At 37.8% G+C, this 14,989-nt stretch overlaps 1 protein-coding gene across 7 annotated transcripts in view; it reads left to right on the top strand.

Moving 5' to 3' along the window:
- RALGAPA2 (Ral GTPase activating protein catalytic subunit alpha 2) overlaps positions 1 to 14,989 on the top strand; it is a 312,686-nt gene that overhangs the window by 114,377 nt on the left and 183,320 nt on the right. For 2 of the 7 annotated variants that reach the window (XM_053200306.1, XM_053200308.1), the window contains 5 exons: positions 304 to 444; positions 6,403 to 6,534; positions 8,241 to 8,338; positions 13,192 to 13,282; positions 14,675 to 14,875. In XM_053200306.1, the coding sequence (XP_053056281.1) occupies positions 304 to 444; positions 6,403 to 6,534; positions 8,241 to 8,338; positions 13,192 to 13,282; positions 14,675 to 14,875 (663 nt within the window). The remainder of the gene's footprint in view (positions 1 to 303; positions 445 to 6,402; positions 6,535 to 8,240; positions 8,339 to 13,191; positions 13,283 to 14,674; positions 14,876 to 14,989) is intronic. The other 5 variants (XM_027069474.2, XM_027069476.2, XM_027069475.2 and 2 more) reach the window with 5 other exon arrangements.

Here is a 14,989-nt window from a genome sequence, read left to right as displayed (position 1 = left end):
GAAGGGGAAATGGATTATAGTGTCTGCCCAAATAAACAACCCAAATGTGAGTGTGATACAAAGTGATACAGTGTGAGTGTCCATTCTCCCATGTCATCAGAATGACCGAAGGTTGGCTGTATTTAGAGACTACAGTTAAATACTCTACTTTGTACTGACCTCCTTTAAAGTTTAAAAGACCTTTTTTTAAATTTGAAAGAAAGCCCAGAAAAATAGCAATAAGTTAAAAAAGAAAAGAAAAGAAAAGAAGTGAAAGATCCTAATGTGCTTCTGACATAATTGTTACTTTATCTCTCCTGGAAGCTAAGCGAAGCCAGTCTATCAGCAACTGTGTCCACCTCTCTGAGGCTTTGCCTGCCACTAAAAGCGTCCCGCTCCTCCTTCACACCGTGAGCGCTCTCTTACCTGGTCTCTCTTACTCCTCTTGCTCTCACAGGCTGTCAGGTACTGTAACGCTGTCTCATGTGTCCGTCAGTGTCCCTGGGCTTCTCCTGCTTGCCTGTAGGCCTTGCTTCCTTTGTTAATACCCCCCACACTGCGCATGCGTGCCTGGCCATTGCACTTGGCATTTATTTTTGGTGAATATTAATAATTGTTTTTATGCAGTTAAATGTTTAGTAGCCATTAGTCAAGGAAAATTTCTGCAGCACCACTGGTCTTTGCTCTAGGACTTTTTGACCCATAGTTTCTACCAATGATGGGCGCCTTCTATACAATGCCTGCAGCACAAAAGTTTTACTTGCTGTGCCTCCCCAAAATCGATAAACGGGAAAAATCATGTAGGCAATACCTCCTTGGGATTAATAAATTGTAATCATGTGTAAAGTAATAATGTTTATGTTTATCAGTCACACTGATTATTGATTTGAGTAGAAAAAAAAAGATGCTAAAAAGTGCTAATTTTCAAAACAAGGAGACATTGTTCTTGTGCTCCAGCGAATTAAAATTGAGTTCACCCACTTGTAGTTTGTACACAGTGTATTTTCTGGATTACTAAAACGTTATGGCATCAAAAATGGTGATTTTTGCCATAGACCCCTCAAAAAAAGGGTCTACTGTGCTCTGCAGTGAATAATTAGGCCTATGTCCAGTTACTGTTCAGAGATTCTAAAATGAACTGACTTTTCATGCTAAGAGAGATATGTTTTCATGTTCTTATTTTCAGAAAGATGGCATTGTAAATCAGTATTTATTTACTATCGGAGATAGCCTGAGTGTGGCTTTCTGTAGCACTAAATCATGCCATATTGTATGAGGATGTAGTGTAGTAAAGCATAATTAAATCTTACTTCCCCTGATGAGCATGTAAAGATGTCATATTATTTAATTCACAGAATATGAAGGAAGAAATTTGTTTCATTGAGACTACGGATTACACTTCTCAGAAAATACTTTTCTCTAGTAGATACCAAAGGTGAAAAGCAATACGAATGGTAACATGATCCCCAGTCAATTAAGTTACTGATGAGCATCAACTACTTGATAATCTGGTTGTCAAAAAAGTACTACTGCCTAGAGATGATTAATAAAGTATCTAAAATAGTTTTGTTTTCTTTTTGGCTGGTATATAGCTAATATACACCCAAAAGGCATTCTTTTCATGGTGAAAAGTTTTTGTTCTTCACAGTGCATTTTTTTCCCCATATTGTTTCCTTTGATCAAGGTTTCTACTAGTTTGTCCGGAATATTTTCTCTTAAGAAATCTATTTTTGTTCACAATCTCAGTTTGGAAACCTTTTTCTCATTCACTATTATATTTTAGTTTATTCAGATTCTTGATTCATACACACACACACACACAGAGTTCCAACAGAAGTTAAATATGATTTAGAACAATGGTTCTCAACTGGGGATGATTTGGCCCCCCAGGGAACATTTGGTTGTTACAGCTGGGGCGGTGCCTAAACACCGGCCCCTAGTGGGATGCTGCTGAACACCTGACAGTGGCTACACAGGACAGCCCCTACCATGAAGAATCGTCGGACCCAAAATATCAGTAGTGTTGAGGTTGAAAGACCCTGATTTGGGGTGAAGCAAAGCAGGCCATGCCAAGTCAGTATTTTCCTGCCTTTGCCATCTTTATTCCTGGTTTTATAGCATGAAGGGTAAAGGAACTTAGCCGTGTAGTGACACTGAGAACAGCCTGCTGTTCCTTGTGTTTTATCTGACAGCTACAGTAGTGAACTCCTCCTTAGTTCACTAAGGAAATGATGCCATTTCCCTTTGGAACTGTCCTGTCGAGAGACTAGGCCAGGAACAGTGCATATCCTACTTTAGATTGTGCATTCTCACCGGTTGGCACATGAGAATATTAAATTTCTGCCCCAATTTAAATCCTAGTGTGTTGGCATATATTGCTTACCTATGGCTAAGTTTAGATATAGGTAGATGTATATCCACCTATACGTAGTATGCAGACACTTTTAATGTTGACTTTCTGGCCACAAGGTCTTTACTATAAAAATGATTGCTAATTTTGTTTTCATTTGTTAACATTTCTTATTTTTGTTTCTTGTCTATATGTAAAAATTGCTCTAATAATCTAAACAATAGAGGATTACTTACCTTCAGCCATGATTATATTTATTCTGGTCCCTTTGGGACTCTATTTGGTGGCAGCAGATTTTGGGGAAAGTAATAACCACCTGTATCCCATTTATATGAATAGCTACATAAACACACACGTGGGAAGTAGAACTGGCAGTTTGGTGATTTTCCTTCCTCTCCTTTGTGAGAACAATGATTTCCAGCTGTTTTGCAATTTTAACTGCTTTTATGTTGGGACATTTATCAGTCTGTAGTGCTTATAGGCCATGCTGATGATAGATTTTATTTTTCCTTTAGGGCCATTGTAGTTGTAGCAATTAGAGGTTCAGTGATCTTCTCTCATTCTAAAAGAGACTTAATGGTACCAAACTGAAAGCCTTGTTTGGCTGCTTCTGCCTCTGGTTGTCAGACTTGCAGGTAGTATCCAATTGTCAGGAAGTGCTTGTTGTCAGGGTCTGGGCTGGTTCACCTTTGGACCTCCTAAGAAACCTCAAGATGTTGAGTTGACTTCTATCTCTTGTGCTTTTTAATAGGCTCAAGTTGGTCTTATGAACAATGCTTTTAAAAAGAAATTAAACTATTCATTTTGCCTTTGCAACCTTGTATGAGGGATAAATGGAACCCAGAATTTTGGTAATTGAAGAATGAGTCTCACTTCATTTAATAAGATTGATTAAGAAAGCCTTAGATTAAAAACTGAGTGAAATTGCTTTGAAAAGTGGTCAGACGTCTGGAATAAATAGAAGTTTCTAAAGACTTTGCACTCTTAATTTAATTTAATCATGTGGATTTTTCTCTCAGTGGGAAAAATGAAGTAATTCTAATTTGATCATTTTCCTGGTGTTTTGAGTGGAGCCTTAGAAAGCAGTGATTTTGTAATGGTACTGTGTAGTTGACACTATCAAGAGGCTAGAAGGTTAGAACTTTTAAAATTTGAGTTATTAGGGTAGCAATGCTTGCGAGACAATGATTTGGTGAATCTGAGATAGAATTTAGCTCTTTGAAGTGATTTGAACAAATTGTGTGGTACTCAAAACAGAGAATGTGTTAGACCTAACCAGAATTTATAATGTAATTTTTATATAACTTAGATTGTTCATGCTTTGAGTATCACATAATCCTGTATCTTGATATTTGCATATCAGTATTAAATGGTCTTAATTTGTTATGAAACAGCAACACTGTGGAACGGGAGCAGTTTTGACATTTGTCCCTTTCTTAACAAATAAAAGGCCAGCAGAGGGAGCTCAAGAGCTGTTTAAGAAAAGAAAAAGTATCAAGAAAATATTTTTGGTATTCATTTGTTCATTTATGCAAGGCATATATTGACTATATACTTAGTATAAAGTGTGAGAAAGGCCAAGAACTGTACATTTACAAATCAGAAAATGGGATTTTAATTGTGAGATAAGAATTTTAAATTCTTTTTCCACACTAGATCACTTAACAGTCAACTAACTATAGGAGTAGCTCGGGGAACCAATAGCATAGCAGACCTCACAGTATGCTTGACATTATGATTCTCCCCTTTCTTTCCACTCTCATCATGGATGCTCCCATCCTCACCATTTCTGGTGATTTCTGTGGGCTTGGACCTTCTCCATCAGAGAAGTCCCTACCAACAGTTTTACAAAAACAAAGCCTTAAACCTGCATTAGGCCAGCCTGTTGGGAAAGCACACCAGCTGGTGATGGCAGGCTCTTCGTCCGTCTGTTGTGTTGAGGACCAGTGGGGACACTCGAATTTGGAAACCATGGTGCTGTGACTGTACGGTATCCCACCAGATGGCGATGTTCTTTATCTTTAAAAAGATGCTGCCAGTGTTGGCCTGGCTCTTATTTGTTTCTGCTCCTAGCCCAGAAACCAACATCTACCAGTTTTTGGCATCAAGTTTAAGTGAATAAAAGCCACTCTTCCCACTGTCCATAAAAACTGGCACTTGCCAATCATTTTTAGAGAATTAGGAAGCTCTTGGGCTCCCTCTACTGATATTAGATTAACAAGTAGGTTCATTAACGAATATAAACACTTCCCAGAAGGTTTCAGTATCTTGCATAATTAGAATAAACAATGAACGAAGGCAGCAGGGAGGGTCTGGTCTCATGGTATCATCTGGCTTCCGTTGCCTAATGCTGAGGAGCCTAGAAGCAGACCTGTGAAAAGGGCCTAGTCTAAGCTTGCAGATGTGTGGGGAGATCACAAACATGTACACATGTCTTGTGTCTCTCTGTGGGAAAATGAACAGTTCTTGGCTATTCAAGAGAAGAGAAGGGCAAAGACAACCTGGAAGAGATGCGGCTTTAATGGGTCTGTGTGCTCTTGTCTTGCTACCTTGACTGTGTTTTGCTTATGCCCTAAGTTCAGCTTCCCGTCAGTGCCTAAATTTAGACTATGGCCCAGTATTCTGAATTATAAATGAAGGGTCACACAAACTTCATAGTTGTAAAGTCTCATTACGTGTATCAGTGTACTTTAAAATAGAATTTTTGTTTGGATAGTAAAAATAAAGCAGCACCCTTCTCTTGAAGTCCTGTGTGTTACATGTAGAGTAATACATACATACAACTTGACTAGGGAGAGCCAGCACTTTGGCTTATCTTTGGAGTAAAGGGTTATACTGAGGGTGGCACAAGGGCAGTGAGCTTCATTTCAGGTGAGGAAGTGGTTGACACTGCCGGGTAAGATAATACAGGCTGAATTTTTATCTTGGAAGGAAACTTTAGCTAAATTAAAATTTTTAGAAAATATGTTACAGCTATGTAGATGTAAAGTTTTATGACTGTTGGAGTGAGTGTGGAGTCTGCTGAGGGACCACATGGCAAGTCCTGTAGGAGGGGTGTCCAGGTAGCAAGGGAGGGAGGAAAGGAGGCAGGAACAGGTCTGAGGGTAGTGTGGAAGAGTGAGCCGCAGAAAGGAGAGAGCAGTAGGTGCAGGTGGGCTAGGATTGCTGGAGACTAAAGTGAGTCAGAGCTCCTGTGGGGGATCAAATCTGTGGGGAGAGGTCAGGGGGAGCCCTGTGTCCACTGTGAGGATCCCAGGCTTGGCTGTACAATGATGGGGGGCCTCGGCAAGAGAGAAGTGGTGCAGTCAGATCTTGGTTTTAGAGGGACCTCTCTGGAGCCACATAGAGAATAGAGAACTCATTCTCTGGGAGAATATAGTTTGTAATAATGCTAGCTGAGATTATCCAGTGGCCAGTACTCACCTATGGTTTCCTATTTTATAACAATTATGTATTAATTCTCCAAAAATGCCAGTGGATCATTTTTGTACTTTAGTGATTAATTCAGCATTGCATTTGGTGGTAAAAGCTATTAAATAATTGTAGTATTTTATTTTGGACAGTTGTGCATTTATCTGTTGAAAGGAATGATAGAGTTGAAATTCCCATTTCCTTTTATCTTCCTATAAGAGAGTGTGTGTGTGCACGTGTGTGTGTGTGTGTGTGTGTGTGTGTGTGTGTGTGTGTCTGTCTGTCTTTCTACTCTCCTCAAATGTAAATTACCTATTCTGTGTATTTCCTGGTTCCCGCATTCCTTGGCATGCCCGGCTCTGAAATTCCAAGTGACTTTCACAGTTCTCAACCGTTTCTGCAGCTTTTTCTCTTTTTTTTTCCTCCATTTTGAAAATAAAATGCTTTGCAGAACTTAAAACGTATTTTTAGAGTGGAATATTACTTGTTAACAAGTGTAGAAAGAAAACTTTAGTATGTAAATGCAGATTATCTTATTGTATAATTTTGGGCCGGGGGGAAGTATCCCAGTCTACATCTTTAGAATCAGTTGGTTCAAGTGGTGAAATTATTTTTAAAAATATTTGAATACATCTCTGCATGTTTTGTGTTAATGCCCACAGAAGTGGAAGAATGTCAGCAATCAGAAAATGCACCTGCCATGGAATCTGGCTGCCTGGGGGCGGAGCAGCACATCATTCGTAGCAGCAGCACACCTGACATCACTGAGCCGCCCCGCCCAGATTCCTCTCAGGGTACGAAGTAGCTGCAGTGGTTAAACAATACAGGACTGTGGATCCTGGCTGGGAAGGAGCTGCACACCGTATTGCTTTCTGCGTTTATTCTAACCCCACTCAATTTATTTCAAGGAAACTTGCTTTTTAAGTTGATAGCAAGGATGTGATTTCTGGCAATGAAATATTTTCACTGTTTAATACACTTATCTAAAATTATATATACTTAGGTGCACCTCTTTTTTTTAATGCTTATTTATTTATTTTGAGAGAGAGAGAGAGAGAACACAAGCAGACAAGCAGGGGAGGGTTAGAGACAGAGAAGACAGAATCTCCAGGCTCAGAGCTGCAAATGCAGAACCTGACGCGGGGCTCAAACCCACAAACTGTGAGATTGTGACCTGAGCCAAAGTCGGATCCTTAACCATCTGAGCCACCCGGGTGCCCCTAGATGCACCTCTTTTAAGAGTAGCCTGTTTGAGGACTAGAGAGAAGTCCAGTGGTGGCTGGAGTAGGTGGGAAGCAGAGAATGTCACACCACAGGGTCCGGGCGAGCAGCAGAGTTAAGTAGGAGGCAGGGTAGGGGCATGCAAGAAAGGGTCTTGTGAGGAGAGCCATAAAAGTTGACAGTGAGAATGGAGGGCTGGCTGGACTTGTGAAAAAGTTTATTAGCAGCCTGTGAACTCTGCTGAGGCTGAAAATAAGCACTGCTGATGGCATCCATCTACACAGTGTCTCTGACACCTTCCAGCAAAGCAGAGAGGCAGATGGTCAGATCTGTAAACAATGAATGATGTGTTTTACAGGGAAAGTGCATGTTTCAGTTGTGTCTGGTGGCAGTGAATATGCTTATTATTTAGTTTTAGTTTCATCAGTTAAGTAAGAGATAAACCATCTTGTTTATCAACAGGTTATCTCGTAGCCTCATCAAAATAGGGAAGTATTCCCTCTTAGAAATTTTCTTGAAGTAAGAAGATACACTAAAATAATTTGAGAAATGTATTATCTGAAAGATTTTCTGTTCTCTGAAAGGTTTGGTATAAGACTGTTTTAAATTTTTTCTCCCCTTAAATATTTGGTAGAATTCACCAGTTGCCTGGAATTTTCCTCTAGGAAGATTTCAAAAAAATATTCACATTTTTAAATCATTTTAAGACCATTAAAATTTTCCTTTTCCTGTTTTGATTCAGATAAGTTGTGGTTTTTCAGGAATTTGTTCAGTTCATGTAATCTTTTCAAATTTATTGGCCCCAGATTATTCATAAAACCCTCTTATGATCATTTTAGTGTTTATAGGCTATGTGGTAATACTCCCTTTTTTATCACTGATACTAATAAGTTCATGCTTTCTCTCGTCAGTCTTTATTCTTGAGCAGTACTGAACCACCTTCCTGCTCTATTTTCCTGTCAGCTCACCTGGCAAACTCAGGCAGCTTTCCTCTGAGATCCCATTCTCAAGGCCCCTAGGAGAGTCTTGTTACCTTCCCCTGTGCTGGCATAATGTGCTAGGTGGACCTATTGGCTGCACTCAATGCAGTCTCTTAAAAGCTATCTGTGGGTCAAAGATTCTATAGGGTAGACTTGACTCATAGACTATCAGTTTGCCAGATCGTAACTCCTATTTTTACGTATCTTAGGATATCTAAATTTGATTACTTACATATAAATTTTTTTCTCCAATTTTATCATCTAAAATATTTTGTTAATTTTTTCCCCAAAATCTCTAGGTCAAAAGGTAGAAAATATACAGACTTTGAGTTCTGCAGAGTCCAAGCCTATTCAAGAAAATAAAGGATATGTGAAGAAAGAACATGAAGGAATAACAGTAAGATATTTTCAAACTATATCAGTTTGTAATTAAAAATAAACATATAAATTATTGGCATAATAAATACACTTATTAGTGGCAGTTCTTTTAAAACATTTCTCCATTTAGATGTGTTATTGCCCTGAACAACCCTGAGAGCTCTTAAAGGCTTTCTTATTTTCTGTGTAAAATTATAGTCACACTACAAAAATAGAAAAAAAAAAAAGTTAGCATGAAAATGGAATTTACCTTCTGGTCTGTACCTGGCATTCTATATTTTTAAGCAGGTATCCTTGCCTGTCAGACGTATATTCAGATTCCCTGTTCCTGAAACTGCTTTAGGTAGCATGTTCCACCTGACATGAGTTGCTAGATAAGTGATTTTTTTTTTTGCAAAGATCAGTTATGATTTCTTTTTTAGAAAAATGTAAAATAGCATTTATCTCTTTAGACTGAATATAAAGTATAAAGAAGAAAAACTAAAAAGTAGCCCACATTTCATGCATGCATGTGACTCCTGCTTAGTCATTCTTTAAAAATATGTAGATATATATTTATAGAAAACTCAAACATAACAGAAAGGTGCACAATAAACAGAGAAAATCTCTCTCTAGTCCTCCCTGCCTAGAAGATAACCAGTGTTAAAATTTTCTGTCTTTATTTTTAAAGGGCATGTATCTTTTTATATATGTTTATTTATACTTGTATATATGTCATATATACATAAACATACATATGTTTATGTATACTTATATACTAATAAATATATGTTCTGTATATACCTGCATGTGTATTTTGACAATATATGTATATTTCATACATATATGTATGTTTCAAAATCAAATAAATACCTATATGCCCACCACCCAGTTTAAGAACTAGAATTTTTCCAGTGCTGTTGCTTTGGCCTATATATGTTCCTTCCTTGTCCCCTCAGAGAATGTTATATTGGCTTTATGTTTATCATGTCCTTGCTTTGCTCTATAGTTTTGTTCTATATGTATGTATTTCCACATTATATTCTTTAGTGTTCCTTATTTATAAACTTTATTAAGTGATTTTATTGCTTTTGTTCACTCACATATTTCTAAGATTTATCAACACTGTGGCGTGTAGCCTAAGTTTTCTCTACCATATGACACTCCATTGTGAATATGTCACAACTTATTTTTCCATTCTCTTGTTGATGGATAGTTAGATTGTTTCATCTTTTTTTTATTAATGAAAAATGTAGCTATGTGCACTCTTGTATATGTTTCAAGATCTACATGTTTGAGATTTTTCTTTATGGTGACTATCTAGGCATGGGATTAATGAGACATAAAGTAGAAGAATATTCTTTACAAGAGACTGTATGTTTTCCAAAGTGATTACACCACTTATATTTCTGCCAACAATGTGTTGAGTTCCCATTCATCCACATTTTTGTCAATACTTGCTATTGTCAGATTGTGAGTTAGGTGGATGAAAATGGGAATTCATTTTATTTTGCATTTTTCGGATTACTAATAAAGTTTAAAATATTTCCACATGTTGATTGACCGTGTGTGTTTCATGTGACGTCTTTGACATTTTCTTATTGATTTTTTTTTCTTTTTCTCTCTTATTTGTACTAATTCTTTATATAGTCTGAAGAGTAATCCTATTTTGGTTATGTTTCTAGAAAATATTTTTTTCCAGTGTGTGGTTTATATTTTCATTCTCTCAATGGTGTCTTGATGAACAGAAGTTCTTAATTTTTGTATTTTTGATTATTAATTATATTTATAGTTAGGTTTATGAAATATTAAAATGCCAACTCTACAAGGATAAGAATATTTAAGTGTTTCAGTTTTGCTGTACACATTTAAGTCTTTTATCTATCTTGAATTGATTCTTATTTATGGAGGTAGGGATCTAATTTTATTTTATTTTTTCCCACATGGATAACCACTTGTCCTTGGTCCCATTTATTGAATTCATCTTTCCTTCATTGATCTGAAATGATATCTCTCTCTCATATATACTTATCTTGACTGATTGGTAACTTTGTGTTTTTGGCCAGTAGTACAACATCTTAATTACTGTAGTTCCTCCACTTCTTTATCCCTTCCCCCGACCTTCTATTGGAAGCTATTTTTTTTACTATCTTTTGTCTTTCATTGTTGTTTTTGAGAGTTCTGTCCATTCTGTTTAGTTGTCATTCCTTGCTATTCTTTGTCCTTGCCCTTCAGTTTTCTTGCATTATATTTAGGTGCATTTTCTTTTGGTTTATACATTTGTCCTTTTTTGTATACGCTATGTGCCATGCATCTTGTTCTTCCATTGTTTCTGGAAAATTCTTGGTAGTCATTTCTTCAAATATTGCCTTGTTTGTTCTTTCAGCTCTTTTTTTCTGGAATTTTGAGTAGAAATATATTTAGACTTTCTCATTCTGTCTTCCACGTTCTTATGTCTCTTTTCACATTTGCCACTCTTCTTGACCCTCTGGTACATTCTGGGTGATTCATTAGATCTGTTTTTCAGATCTTTGTTTTTTCATATGGAGTTGGCTATGTAATACTTCCACTGAGTTTTTTAGGTCAACAATGATAACATTTGCTTCTGAAAGTTCAGGTTAATTCTTTTCAAACATTCTTGTAATTTCTAATAATTTCTTGTTGCTTGCTCATTTTTGTGATTGCTCATTTTTGTGATTTCCATCTTTTATGTCTTTAAAATAGTCACAAATTACAATTCTAAACTCTTTTTCTGATTGTCTGAAGTCCTTGCGGGGAGGGGCGGGTAGGAGTGGGGTCTAAATCTAGTATTTGTTGTTTCTGAGACTCTTGTACGTGATGATTTATTTCCTTGGGTATTCAGTGATCTTTGATTATGAGTTCCTAGCTGATGGATCTTAATCTACAGGAAATCTGGATGTCTGAAGTGATGGAGTTTCACCAGGACAATGTGCATTTGTTTCTTCCAAGAGCCCATGAGTGCTCCTTTAATCCTGGAATCTCAGTCCTTTTGCCACTGGCAGTGGCAATAGTAGATTTACCCTTTTGGCAGCCCTGTTTTCACTGCTCTGGTTTCTACTCACTTTGTGGGGGGAGTATGGATCACTGGGAGATTTATTCTACTTCCCTGTGAGCCTGAAATTCTTACATAAAATCTATTTCTATAGCTGGAGGAAATTCCAAACATCTTTCATATAGTCAGAACCACCCACATTCTACTTTTTAGTTGAGGAAAGATCCTGGGTATATTTCTGTTATCACATTAGATATATATCATCCTTCTTTAAGGCTGGGTAGTATTTTTTTTCATGTACTGTTAGTCTTCTAGATATTTCATCCATGACTTACTTCTGTGCTTTAGCTTAATAATTGTCCTGTCTTTTAATTGTATATCTCAGCCCCTCCTTTTCATTTGTTTGCTTGTTTAATATTTTTCCCTTTAGTTGGCTCATTGAACCCTAGGTTTCTTACACACTTTGCACTGGAGGACCTTAAATTCACATCTTCATTCTTGACTTAATCCTCTATTTCACTCCTAGATTTTTATTGCCCACTTACTGTACATTTGCTTTGGATATTTAGCCTAAATATGAAAATTAAAACATCAGAAATCTTCTCAAGTTCCTTTATCCTTATGCTTCCTTCTTTCCTCCCTCCCTCCCTCCCTTCCTTCCTTCATCACCATCATTCCTATGGTTCCCTAGGTTCATATCCTTTTGTGATTTAATTTTCCTCCACTCCCATATACAGGTCTCATATAAGCTCTTGTCTGTCATTCTACAGCATTTTCTTATTTATCTTTTCTTCTCCTTTTCCACCATCAAAAGCCTTATCATCTCATTCCTTATTCAGTCTAACAGTTCATAGCGGTTTTCTTCTTAATTTTAATATATCCCACAGATGACTACTAGACTTATCTTTCTAGTTGAATTTTTAATCACAGTAAACTATTATCTGGAACATACAGTTGCTTGTTTTGTCAATATTGGGTTGAAATTTGTAAGCCTGATGTTGAAGGCCCACTGGCAGCTACCTCTTTTAGAAGGTGGTCTGCGTTTTCTTCTTAACATTTTCCTTCTTCGCCTGACTGCCTTGCATGGCCTGCTATAATCAGCTTCTTTTCCTGCACATAGAACTTGCTGATTACCACTCAGTGCTTCCTGCCTTGAATCCCCTCCTGCCTTCTCTCTACCACTTCATGTCTGTTGCCTTCTTGAACAGCTGTCCTGTAACTGTGAGCCGATTAAGGTAACACTTTACTCTGCATACCTTTTAGAGAGAGTTTGCTTGCACATTTTGCTTATGTACACTGTGATCATTATGTGTAATGTGTATGTTTTGTCTCTCCAAGCAAGTTATAAATTTTAGAGGATGCAGATTGCCTCCAAATCTTTTAGTCGTCTCTATTTAACACAAGGTTTAGGTGTTGAGGCGGTGCTCAGGAAAGTCTGTTGCATATTTCACAAAGAGGCACTGAGTGACTTTTAGATGCCTAGATAGAATTTACACATTCCCTGCTTGCACACTCACCATTCCTGGGTAACTTAGGCCCTCTGCAAATTGGCTTCATTATGTATGTGTGCTCAAGCAGAAGTACAAATAAAACTTTAAAAATAAATTATTTCCATATAATTTGGCATCCCTTCTCGGTAGATCAATTTAATTGGATGTCACTTGACAAAGAAGAAGCCAAAAATTTCAGATCTTGAGTAATTTTATAATTCAATTGTAGTAATTTGTGAACACATATCCTTCAAGTGGAAAACATCATTCAGTTTTTTGTTGCTGTTATTATTGTTTGTTTCTTTTTCTTTATAAATGTGGACTAGAAACTTAGTCTTGTAAAAATTAGAACTTTCCTGTAACAAATGCAATATTTCTTTTTGTCTGAAGATCTTAGTCAGAAGAAGCAGCAGCCCTGCTGAATTGGATTTAAAAGATGATTTACAGCAGACACAAGGAAAATGTAAGGAAAGACAGAAGAGTAAGTTCCAGGAAATGTGGTCTGTGTTCATCCCACTTAAGAGTGGATCTATTTTGTTCTCTTATAACTTGTATCTTATCCTCTGAAGAGTCACGGTTGTGAATTGGGACATTTTTATTCCTGGAATCCCAGGATTGATGGGTGGTTAGTCGACACATACAGTAAACCAGGTCCAGTCCATTATGGGTGCCTTAGAGGCCTGTCCTTCCACCCCAGGTCTTTCTCCAGGTAAGAGGCACAACCAAGGTCAATGGCTGGGTGAGCAAACAAACCCAGAAGGAAAACTGGTCTTCTCCAGAAAGTTCCCACAGGCTAGGAACAAAAGGTTCAGAAGCACATTGAAATCAATGGTATAAGTATTTGAAATTTGATTCAAATCCTTGGATATATTATATATTGTAATCTGTGGCCCTAATACTTTGCTTCCATGAAGTCAGGTACCTGGCCATGCCCTTCTCAGATTGCATAACAGGCAGTTCCTGCAAATCGAGGCTGGTTTTGGTAGAGGCAGAGGAGCTCCTCTTAGGCTTCACCTTCAGACCCTGTGGGCTTGGAGTTCTGTGGCAGATGAACTTAGGGACCTAACAGGTTGGTTTCTGGGGCAACTTTCAGTTTATCTGGTGGCTGGGACAACTTGTAGTTCTTGGCAAGTGAAGGAAGGACAACAAATCCCAAGCAACAAGGCTGAGGGATGGTCAGCAAATACAAAGAACAGACAGAAGAGTAGGCAGACAGGAAGGGTAGACACATAAAACTGTTATGAAGTAGACAGGAGACTTGGAGGAGTAGACTGTCTAGGTCTGTTTTGTGTCAGACTAAATAGCTCTATATGGCTTAATAGCCTTTGAAAGCATCATTGTATGATGACAAATTAGAACTTTTTAGTGTTTAAAGGGGAGAAAATTTCTTTTGGAGAAAATCTTTTGCAGTTGGACACTTCATCACTCAGTGAGTGTGGGTGATTGATTCTGGGTTTAGGACTAAATATTGAGCTCAATGTATAAAGCATCCTTAGACTCTTACAGCTAGGAGAATAATCTTGCATTCATGGTGAAATGAATTCCCACCTTCTTCCTCCACTCACTCCTATTTTGTAGCTGTGTATATTGCAATAGAAAGCTTAAGGACCTGATGTAATCTTTTGGGTATATGGGATAACTGAATTAAAGACTTCCTTGAAAAGAATGTCACTTCATGTGACATGTTACATTCATGGAGCTTGTAATGACTATCAATGCCCTGTACCTGGGAGGTTTGTTTTGTTGGCAAAGATCCCTACAGAGTCACCTTTTGAGCCCTTATCCCCTGAAAGATTCCTGCTGCGTCAACTGTTTAGTTACTTGCATGTTAGTAATCGGGAGCATTCTGATTTCCAGCAATTTGTTATTTCAGACTTTGGTTCTTCTGTTGTGCCAGGTGAAAGTGTCAGCAGTGACACAGCTCTGGGCTATAACAACGAGGCAGAGCTGTCCATGAGCCCATGGCCAACCTGTGACGAGGACCCGGAACTGAGCACTCCCACAGATGTTGTGACTGACTCTGATGCCCGCCACTGGTTACAACTGAGTCCCACTGATGCTTCAAACTTAACAGGTAACTGCATGTTTGAAAGGCATCAGTGTTACCAATTGGGAATCCCAGAGTTTCCCAGTAGCAAGAATTCTAGGGATCCTTTAGCACAATGATGATGGGGTGCTACCTCCAACC

The sequence above is a fragment of the Acinonyx jubatus genome, chromosome A3 (assembly GCF_027475565.1).
Source record: "Acinonyx jubatus isolate Ajub_Pintada_27869175 chromosome A3, VMU_Ajub_asm_v1.0, whole genome shotgun sequence".
NCBI lineage: Eukaryota > Metazoa > Chordata > Mammalia > Carnivora > Felidae > Acinonyx > Acinonyx jubatus.
Note: the sequence above shows the minus strand (reverse complement) of the source record. Positions and strands in the feature narration are given on the sequence as shown.